This window comes from Bombina bombina, chromosome 3, assembly GCF_027579735.1.
Source record: "Bombina bombina isolate aBomBom1 chromosome 3, aBomBom1.pri, whole genome shotgun sequence".
NCBI classification, from domain to species: Eukaryota; Metazoa; Chordata; class Amphibia; order Anura; family Bombinatoridae; genus Bombina; species Bombina bombina.
In genome coordinates, this window is record NC_069501.1 from 612,446,397 (window position 1) to 612,458,069 (window position 11,673).

The window sequence follows — 11,673 nt, forward strand, 5'->3', positions numbered from 1 at the left end:
ATTCTTTCTAAATCCTGAAAGAAAAATGTGTGGTTTCCTGTCCGTTTAATGTAATTAGAGTACTAGTGGAGCATTATTGTTTTCACATGAGCAATTTTGCCTTTTTGTGTGGTGGGAATATCACCCGTATTATGAGTTGAAAATAAGTGTGTTTGCTCAAGTGCGACTTGAGAGCTCGCATAAAGGGTAGGGTAAGAAAAAAGTTGCATTAAACACAGCATAAAAACACTTAAAAGTACAGTTACACTCAAATAAACACTGTCTGATAAAAATATAAAAAATAATAATAATAAAAAAGTTATAAGGACTCAAAGAGATATGGGGGCATATTTATCAAAGTGCAAACGGACATGATACGATGTAGTATATCATGTCCGCTGCACATCGATAAATGCTAACAGCATACGCTGTTGGCATTTATCATTGCACAAGCATTTCACCATAACAGCTTGTGCAATAACGCCCCCTGCAGATTTGTGGCCACTAGCTGTCACTCTGCGCCGTTGCTAGGGGTGCGGCATCTCCTTCCCCGCTCATTGCCAGGGGTTGTATCGGGTCCGGATGCATGCCGCGCTGACGTCATGGCCGCACGCTCCTCTCTCACTGATGCCGGTCCGGACATCTGTGGCATGAATCCTGCGCCTATGTAAGCCTAATCAAAACGATCTATCACTGCCCAAGTATAGGTCTTGCTGTGTGTGCTCCTGAGTGTGATAGATCATTATTGCTATATTGCCTTAATGTGTTTGAACCCTGCCTTTCTGACTACTCTGCCTGTTATACACTGAATTGCTGGATTGATATACTGCTGCTGAACTCCGCTTGTCTGACTACTCTACCTGTTTAACCCCCTAAATTGCTGGATTGATATACTGCTGCTGAACTCTGCTTGTCTGACTACCTGTTTAACCCCTAAATGCTGCTGAACTCTGCTTGCCTGACTATTCTGCCTATTAACCCCTATTATTCTGGATTGCCTCTCTGATGTCAAATCCTACGTGCCTGCCTATTCTAGTGGTTTGCCCTTGGACTGCTTTACCGTTGCCAAACCCTGCCTGCCTGACCATTCTAGTGGTTTACCTTGGACTGCTCTACCATTGCCGCTGAAGACTACCCTGCCTGTGGTGAGTGCTGCTTTCCTCATCTTGCTAACTTTCTCTGCTCTGGGATATTCCCTATCTTTCCGGCTTGACGCCGGGATAGCAAGACTACTGGCTGAGTTCGGTCTGCTAGAGGAGTATCCCACGAGCATAACATTATACTTGGGCTATGGAGCCAGATGAGGTGGCACAAGCAGTTTGTCTTCAGGGATAGATGTTGGGAACACATACCACACAGTTGCAGAATATGGATTCCAAGCTAGAGGCTATTACTGTTCCTTACTAGTAAAATGGAGGAATGCCGCCTCTGGTGTTGTACCGCCAGTCTCTACTCCTAGTACTGCGGCTTCTTCCTATGCCTCCGGGAGTATACCCCGGATACCATGACAAATATGAAAGTACTACTAATTGCAGGGGTTTTCTTAACCAATGCAGGCTGCTCTTCTGCAATGATCCTCACACCTTTCAGTCTCACCAGTCAAGGGTCACCTTTATCATTTCCTTAGTGAAGGACAAGGCCCTAGCCTGGGTCTCTCCCCTTTTGGAACAGCACACTCCTCTCCTGCATGATGCTGATGATTTTGTTGCTGCATTATCTTCTGTGTTTGGGGCTTCTAGCCGTACCTCTGCTGCAGAATTTTCTCTCCTGGACCTCCACCAGGGCAATAGAACTGTGGCACAATCGAGTTTCGCACATTGGCACTTGAAACCACTTTGGATGGCAGTGCTCTCAAGGCGGCCTTTAGGAGGGGTCTGCATTAACACATCAAAGATGAACTCGCTTATCGTGATGTTCCTTATTCTTTGGATGACGTTATAATGCTTTGTATCAGTCTGGACTCTCGCTTCCAGGGGAGACAAGCCAAAAGAGAGAGATCTAGGAGAGTCCTCCCCTCACGTCCTCCTATTCGTCCAGTTTCGGCAGTATCCTCTACCCCTTCAACTTCTCCAGCCATCCCAGTAGAGGAACCCATGGATCTCTCCTCTTTCAAACCCTCAGAGTCTGAAAGACAGAGAAGAAGAAGATTGAGACTATGCTTTTATTGTGGTTCAAACTCCCACCAACTAAAAGACTGTGAAATTCATCCGGGAAAAGCCAATGCTTAGGGGATAACACTGGGGTACCTCTAAGCATGATCACTACTAAGTCCCCATATTCCACTCGGATTCTGGTACCTGTAACCCTTACCTTCCTTCAGAATACAGTCCACACTCAAGCCTTCATTGATTCAGGGGCAGCTGTAATCTTTCTGGATCACCGCTTTATGATTCAAGCTGGCTTGCCTCTTCTGCAGAAAAGACATTGTCTCAAAATAACTACTCTTGATGGCACCCCCCTTGGTTCAGGCTTGATCCATTTTGAGTCGGCACCACTGACCCTGACTGTGGGAGTCCTTCATACCGAACAGCTACAGTTCGATGTAATCTATTCCACAGCACAGCCTGTCATCCTTGGTCTTCCTTGGCTTCGGATACACAACCTACAGTTTGACTGGGCTGAAGGAAAACTGGCCTCCTGGGGTACCTCCTGTTTTTACTCCTGTCTTGCTAATGTCACTCTTCTGCTCTGCATCCCCATAGCCAGTATACAGACTCCTCCAAACCTTCCCTCAGTTTATGTGGACTTTGCTGTTGTGTTTGAGAAAAAAGCAGGTGACGTGCTGCCACCCCATTGTCCTTATGACTGCATGATCAACCTCTTTCTTGAAGCCCCACTTCCTAAAGGGAGGACTTATCCACTCTCCAAAGCTGTAACCAAATTCATGGAGGAGTACATCCAAGAGAACCTAGCTAAAGGTTTCATTCGCCCTTCCTCCTCTCCTGCTGGGGCAGGCTTTTTTTGTCAGTAAGAAGGATGGTGGGCTCAGACCCTGCATTGACTACAGGGCCTTGAACAACATAACTATCAAGAATCTCTATCCCATTCCCTTGATCACCGAACTATATGACTCGCTCCAGGATGCTCGCTTCTTCACCAAGCTGGACTTACGTGGGGCATACAATCTGATTCGTATCTTTCCAGGCCACGAATGGAAAACCATCTTAAACACAATATCTGGGCATTATGAATACCTTGTAATGCCTTTTGGGCTGTGTAATGCCCCTGCAGTCTTCCAGGCATTTGTCAACGATGTCTTCCGTGACCACCTCAACCGCACTGTCATCATCTATCTGGATGACATCCTTTTTTTCTCTTCTACTTTGTAGGAGAATCATACACACGTGAGACAGGTACTGCAACGTCTCAGAGACAATTCTTTGGTAGCCAGGCTAGAAAATGTGAGTTTGATCAAGTTCAGATGCAATTCCTTGGCTATGTCATCTCGAAGAAGGGTTTTACCATTGATCCTGCTAAACTCACCGCAGTTCTATAATGGCCTCAACCTACTTCATTAAAGGAATTACAGAGGTTCTTGGAGTTCTCCAATTATTACCGCAAGTTTATAAAGAACTTTTCTCAAACAGTCGCTCCTCTCACTGAATTCACAAAACAGAACAAAGACTGTAAACATTGGCCTCCTGAATCCATGAATGCCTTCTCTTGTCTGAAAAAGGCTTTATGTTCTGCTCCTGTGCTCCGCCATCCTGATCCTGACCTTCAGTTCACTTTAGAGGTTAATGCCTCAGAGATAGGGGCTGGAGCAGTTCTAACCAAAAGGGATCCTTTGATCTCCAAGTCACACCCTGTAGCCTTTTTCTCTAAACGCTTTACTCCTGCAGCGAGGAATTACGAAGTGGGTAATAGTGAACTCCTAGCCATTAAAATGGCTTTGATTGAATGGTGTCATTGGTTAGAGGGCACCACCAATCCCATTCAGATTCTCACTGTCCACAAGAATCTGACTTACCTAGAAACTGCTCATCGACTAAATCCTTGACAGGCCAGGTAAGCCTTGTTCTTTTCACGTTTTAACTTTGTGGTTTCTTATTTTGCTGGGACCAAGAACAATAAGGCGGACGCCCTTTCCCATCAGTTCCCTCACTCAAGTGATTCCTCCCCTATTGAACACATCATACCTCCCTCCTGCGTGGTAGCTCAAATAAATACCACCATTCTTCAAGGACTGCAACATGCCCAGTCTAGTAAACCTCCTGAAGCTCCCGTGGCTTCTGATATTTTTGTACCTCTGAATCTACGCACTCCTGTACTCTCCTGGGCTCATGATAGTAAACTCTCAGGACATCCTGGTTTAACAAGAACTTTTAAGAGTCTTCCCAACACGTATGGTGGCCTACTATGAAGTCTGACGCTCGGGATTATGTGAAAGCCTGCACAACTTGTGCTACCAACAAAACTCCCAAATCCTTGCCTCCTGGTTTACTCCAACCATTGTCCATTCCCAAACAACCTTGGACACACATAACAATGGATTTCATTGTGGCCCTTCCTCCTTCTGACCACCATATAGTTATCTGGGTTGTGGTAGATCGCTTTTCCAGACTGGCTCATTTTATACCCCTAACCAAACTGCCTTCTGCCCAAGAATTATCGTCTCTTTTTCTCTTGCATGTGGTACGACTTCATGGCATTCCTGTAAATATTGTTTCCGACAGAGGTCCAAAGTTCGTCTCTACCTTTTGGAGAGCCTTTTGTACGTTGATTGGAACCACTGTTTCCTTGTCTTCTGGCTACCATCCTCAGACCAATGGACTAACTGAGAGAGTAAACTAGGATCTTGAAGCTTACCTTAGAGCCTTTGTCAACGCTTGCCATACCAACTGGTCTGAGTTGTTACCTCTAGCTGAACTGGCAAGAAACACTCATTGGCACTCTTCTCTTCGATGTTCTCCATTTCAAGCTGCAGCAGGGTATCAACCTTGTGTCTTCCCTCTTTCTGCCCAGTCCACTGGGGTTCCTGCTGCAGATCAACACGTTACTGAATTCACCACTGATTGGCAATGTGTTCGCTCTCAGCTACGTTCAGCTGTTTCTAGACATAAAAAGTTTGCTGATTGTCATAGAGCTTCTGTACTTGCCATCCCAGTGGATTAACGTGTTTGGGTCTCTACTCGACATATTTGTCTACGCCATCCCTGTCACAAATTGGGGCCTAGGTTTATCGGCCCTTACAAGGTCCTGAAAAGACTGTATCCTGTTGCCTATTAAGTGGCCTTACCCAAAACCCTTTGCATACACCCAGTCTACCACATCTCACTACTCAAGCCTTACATCAAGAATAGATATACCCGGCTCCGAGCTCCTCCTACTCTGCTCCTGGTCCGTGATGACCCTGAATATGAGGTAGCTAAGATACTGGACTCCAGATACAGGCACAGACAACTGCAGTATCCAATACATTGGAAGGGTTACTCTGTGGCAGATCGTTCATGGGTTCCTGCCCGTGATGTGCATGCTCCATCTTTGGTCTCCAGATTCCATGCTGCTCATCCTATGAGGCCGGCTCTGGTTCCCGGAGGGAACCCTTGAGAAGGGGGCTATGTTACGCCGTGCCGCTCTAGCCGTTGCTAGGGGTGTGGCGTCTCCTTCCCTGCTCGTTGCCACGGGTTGTTTCGGGTCCGGATGCGTTGGGTGCTGAGGTCATCGCTGCACGCTCCTCTCTCACTGATGTTGGTCCGGACATCTGTGGCGCGAATCCTGCACCTGTGTAAGCCTAATCAAAATGATCTATCACTGCCTAAGTATAGGTGTTGCTTTGTGTGCTCCTGGGTGTGATAGATCATTATTGCTATATTGCCTTATTGTGTTTGAACCCTGCCTGTCTGACTACTCTACATGTTATACCCTGAATAGCTGGATTGATATACTGCTGCTGAACTCTGCTTGTCTGACTACTCTACCTGTTAAACCCCTAAATTGCTGGACTGATACTCTGCTGCTGAACTCTGCTTGCCTGACTACTCTGCCTATTAACCCCTATTATTCTGGATTGCCTCTCTGTTGGCAAATCCTGCCTGCCTGACCATTCTAGTGGTTTACCCTTGGACTGCTTTACCATTGCTAAACCCTGCTTGCATGACCATTCTTTTGGTTTGCCCTTGGACTGCTCTTAAATTGCCAAACCCTGCCTGCCTGACCATTCTAGTAGTTTACCTTGGACTGCTCTACCATTGCCGCTGAAGACTTCCCTGCCTGTGCTGAGTGCTGCTTTCCTCATATTGCTAACTTTCTCTGCTCTGGGATATTCCCTATCTTTCTGGCTCAATGCCGGGATAACAAGACTACTGGCTGAGTTTGGTCTAATACAGGAGTATCGCACGAGCATAACACTAGCATTGAGTGTCAATCAAACTGATCGTATTCGATCGGGTTGATTTCTGTCCGCCACCTCAGAGCAGGTGGACAAGTTATGGACCAGCAGTCTTTAGACCGCTGCTTCATAACTTCTGTTTCCGCCGAGCCTGAAGGCTTGCTGGAAACAATGGGCATCAAGCTCCATTTGGTGCTTGATAATTCGGCCCCATGGTATAAGGTGTTAGACAAAAAAAGTGGCTGCAAAGGGCTTAAACATATTTACACACATACACCTAGATTCCAAGTTTTGCATTACGGTTTTAACGCTGAAAAAATGGCCAGTCAAAACATTAACACATCCATTACGAGTCTTGTCGGTATAGCTATACCGCAAGCATTTGAGCCTGTAACGCAACGTCAATCCCGCACTCAAAAAATGAAGCTTTTGCGTGGGATTTCCATAGCGCTGGCATTACAAGTTGTGTGGTGAGGCTAAAATGCTTGCATTCCAGCCTATACCGACACAATCCATTTCGCTATCTGAGACCAGTAGTTATGAGTTTTGCGCAACAAAACTGTTGCACAAAACTCATAACTAAACTGTTACAAAGTACACTAACACCCATAAACTACCTATTAACATCTATTCTGCCTCCCTCCCGCATCACAAACTCTATTTAAAACTTATTAACCCCTAATCTGTCGCTCCCGACATCGCCGCCACAATTAAAAGTTATTAACCCCTATTCCGCGCTCCCTGACATCACCACCACTATAATAAAGTTATTAGCCCCTATTCTGCCACTCCCCGACATTGCCGCCACTATAATAAAGTTATTAAACCCTATTCCGCCGCACCCCATAATCGCCCTCATTATAATAAAGCTATTAAGCCCTATTCCGCCGCTCCCCGACATCGCCGCCACTAAATAAAGTTATTAACCCCTAAACATCTGGCCTCCCATGTCACCACCACTAAATAAACCTATTAACCCCTAAATCGCTAGCCCCCCCACATCGCAAAAAACTAAATTAAACTATTAACCCCTATATCCTAACAACCCCCTAACTTTAAATTAAAATGACAATATCCCTTTCTTAAAATAAATAAAAACGTACCTGTGAAATTAAAAAAAAACTAAGTTTAAACTAACAATTAACCTAACATAACTATTATACTAAAATTAAAATAACTACCAATAAAAAAAAACAAAATTACACATTAAAAAATAAACTAACACTACTAAAAAAAAATGGATTTCAGTAGCTCTCATCCTATTGGCTGATAAATCGGCCCCTTAAAATTATTGACTAAAATATTCAATTTTTAAAGTTAGTATTAAATTGATATATACTTTTTAACTGCTAGAAATAAAACAAGAGAGCAAATTTGAATCTTTTTAACCTTGTGGGTCGATTTGTTTATTATCCTGTCAAACAGCCTGGAGAAAGTGTTAACCTCATCTGGCAACAGTCTTGATATACTAAAGACAAAAACAGTTAAACATTCATTTTTTTTCTATACAATAAAATCTAGTAATGCATTTGAATAAATAAAGCTTGATGTTGTTGAATCGGTAAGACAAACACATACAGGGTGGGTCTGTTAGCTTTCTTAGAATTAATTGTATTATGTATTTCTAAAATATACATCTAAGACACTTGCTTAGTAATTGTATTTTCTGCAACCAATTTAGCAAAATAAGTCATTATAAAATGTTTTGGAATGAATGATAAGTGTTGAAAAGTCTAGTGTTCTGGCAAGTAATGATTATTTTAGATTTGATACAATTACAAGCTGGATCTCTTGCCAACTCCCTTTGGGTCTGATGACCAAAAACTCACTGACATGGAGAGGAAGTTGGCAAAATATTTGGGGGGATTTTTTTGAACAATATATTGCAATGTACGTGTCTCTCCTTGATATTGAAATCTCTGTAAAGTGAGAAAAACAGCTCTAAAACTAAAATTTTCCTTTTCTAAAATTCTTTAAAGGACATCACAGTACTGACGAGACATCCTAGATCATCTCGTCAGAGCGGAGAGCTTTATAATATAGGGCTCTTTGACTTGTGTTTATGACTTAGTTTAATCACCTGTTTGGAGCTTTGTGTGTTTAATTCTGAATAAAAACAAAACATGATTATTTTTCCTCTTTTGTCTAGAAGGAGACCGAAGGTGCCATTTAATGGCTTTGCAGGCCATGAGAACACAAACGGACGAGCAACATTTGAGAATCCTATGTATGAACGTAATGTACAACCTACAGAAATTGTAGCCAATGAAACAGAATTTACAGTCAGCACTGTGTGCACAGCTGTATAGCACCTGCCTCTCACAAGGTGAGTAGGAAAGGAAATGTTACAGAGAAGCCATGATGGGAGATAGGTGTTTGATTGGGAGTTAATTGAAAGGATGAAAGGGAAGGCTAAAGAAGCTCTTGTACATAAGGTGAGAGAGGTAGATGGTACAATGTTGTAGAGGGTTTTGTAATTGAAATGTGCTGTAGAGGTAGGTCAGTAATTAAGTGAATAGAAATTAATCCAAATGTATGTTGTATGAAGTGAGCTGTGTTTTGTCATTGCATTTTGTTCAAGTAAAATTCAAAAGATTTGATTGGGGGGTGAATGTAAAGGGTGAAGGAAAGAGGATCAGAATGGCAGATATATACAGTAAGGGAGATTTTTGTTTTTTGTGTTAAGATTTTAAAGTTTTAGGAGCCCAACAAGAAATTGATTTTGGATATACAGTAAATGATCAGATTAAACAAAGATGGAGAAAGAAGATATGGGCATTCACTGTGTAGAGGTGGAACTGGAACAACTATTGCATATTAGCCTAACAAGGGTGGATTGAGTTATATGCAATGATTACATATATCTCTACATGCATCTTTTCAGAGAGGTTTTGTTAGCTATCATTAGCCTTCTTCATATTTAAATTTCAACGCTTCTCGAAGTAATTGTGATCAAACTGTATAATTCACATCATCAGATAACTTTTGTCAATCTGCCACAGTCTTACCTTAACCTTCTTTTTTACAGTGACCTGGGTTTACTTGGAGTCTCAGTCCTGCCCTACCCCTTGTCCCGCAAACTACCAGTGGGTAGCTGACATCGCCAGTGCACTTTATAGCACCCACCATTAATACCACCCAACGTGTGCTGTGCTGGTGAGTTAGAAGAAACCAGGAAAGAACTTATACCCCACAGAGATGCAAGGCCAGCTATAGACTGGCACTAATCTATCATGTTGGACTGCCACCACTGACATCTGAGTATCTCCACCTAAAATAAGTGGCAGGGCCGCCACCTCAAGAGGACCTATTCCTCCCGGGACACAGCGCAAGTGCTTTTATACTGAACTTGAATACATGCAATGTCAGATGGAAGTGGATAGAAACATACAAATAAATATATATAGATAGATATATATATATATATAAATATACATATTTTTATTCTGCAAAGAACCAGTTCCAAAAAGTGCTTTTCCTCCATGCTTCTCCACCTGATCCCTGCAGCACATAACAGACTGTGTTGCATTGGCGTGAAGGAGGAGTGCAGCCTTACACCCTAAATCCCAGGTTGATGTGCAATTCTTTAACAAGAGAACACTTAAAGGAGAGACATCAAGTTATTTCAGCCTATGAATGCTATACCTTCTCTTGCTGCTCACAAATGGATTAAACTTATCCCCTGGATAACATTGTTTGACCGTGATAAACGTTTCTGTATGACAAACAAAGGAAGCTTTATCAACAAATGCCAAGAATGTACAAGTGGGATATAAGAAACTGTGGTTGGCTGTGAATTAAGGAGTGCAAACTATTACAAAAAAAAATATATTTCTATGGTTTATAAATTATGCACAAGCCCCCAACAAGAAAAGGCAATGTTATTGCTTTTTCAGGCTCTATTTTATACAAAATTTAACCATTAGGTTGTTGCTAAATTTCACTGTTGGATAAAGAAGTTGTTTAAATGGTATATAAGCAGTGTATCCTATATTTAATGCATTTTGTTACATACGGTAACACAGTCATATAACATTGTATTAACCTAAATGTCTCAATCAGGCTGCTGAGCAATTTCTGGAATACCTGACTTATTAAAGTAGGAAAGGAAAGCCTCTAATGATATATTTATCACATGTACTAAAGGTGTTGAATGGATTCTGCTACATCCACCTGTATATTTTCATATTTTTATCAAATTAAATTAGAAATGGTGGGTTTCATTGAGGTGATCATTGCACTTTAGTATCTCTAGGAGTCCTGAGATATTTTCATTTTAGCTTGTTTGTTTCTGCCTGTTCTAGATAGGTACAGCTATAAAAACTTGTCCTGCCTTTACAGTACACAGACAGTAATTAGGACGTTGCTTATTCTTGAAAGCACAACTTGGCAGCCACGTTCTGTTCTAAAGAAATGGTATTTATTAATGTGCCATTCTGTGCTCTTATGACATGGCATCTTCCTATTGGGTTTATGAAGGTTTAACTTGAATTGTAGCTATTAAAATGAAAGTTCAAATGGTGCTTTAATCCCCCCCCCCCCTCCCCCTCATTTCTACAGCCTTGTGTTGTAAAAGATTGTGAACTGACAGATAAGAAGAGAGTAAACTTACACAGACCTGGGGCCCTTTTACCACAATATGCTCTGCACTCCATGGCTGCTCCAAACTTCTTCAGTCTGAAATGCAAACATTGACAGAACTCGCTAAGCACCTCATTGCTCCATTACTGGTCCTCCCCAACAGAATAAGCCACGAAATGCGTGGAAAGGACAAATAGAATACATACGGACTATTTTGTACAGAGATATATTTTTATGAAGAGTTTGTACAGTTAAAGAAAAAAAAACTACAAAAAGTAAAAATCCCTGAAATCCAACAGAAACCCTTATTTCCTTTTTTGGATTATTGTATTCTATGATAGTGATCAGCTTTTTTGTAAATGTATTAAAATGTACAAATGCCTTGTTTACAGAAGATAACTGTACATATGTAATCTATACACACTCCGGCTTGTCTGCAATATAAACAGTTTAATTTATGTGTCTCTGTATATGAGGCTTCTTTATGTTCAATTTGCCTTTTCATTTCAATGATTTTGAAAAGCTATTTTAAATTTTGGAAATTCAAATTAAATCTAAATTTTTGCATTGGTTTGTGTACTGTGACATCTGTTACTAACACATTGTGGAAGTATGCTCAAAAATCATTATGAAGCACTTGGCTAACAATAAGTAAAGATACCATTAAACAGACATTATTTTTCTCATTAATGTGAAAGAGCAACAGGTAAATAAGAAGATTATTATTTTAACCTAAAAATGTGTAAGGTTTAAATTTAACTTGAAACTGATACAGCAGTATC

General features: G+C 41.7%; 1 protein-coding gene across 1 annotated transcript in view; it reads left to right on the forward strand.

Annotated features, from left to right (window-relative positions):
* The window catches only part of LOC128652451 (CUB and sushi domain-containing protein 2-like), a 1,617,569-nt gene extending 1,606,108 nt beyond the window's left edge, over positions 1-11,461 (forward strand). Inside the window, 2 exon segments of the mRNA XM_053705390.1 lie at positions 8,460-8,636; positions 9,339-11,461. Of these exon segments, the coding sequence (XP_053561365.1) occupies positions 8,460-8,619 (160 nt within the window). The 3' untranslated portion in view covers positions 8,620-8,636; positions 9,339-11,461.
* Positions 11,462-11,673: the final 212 nt, after the last annotated feature.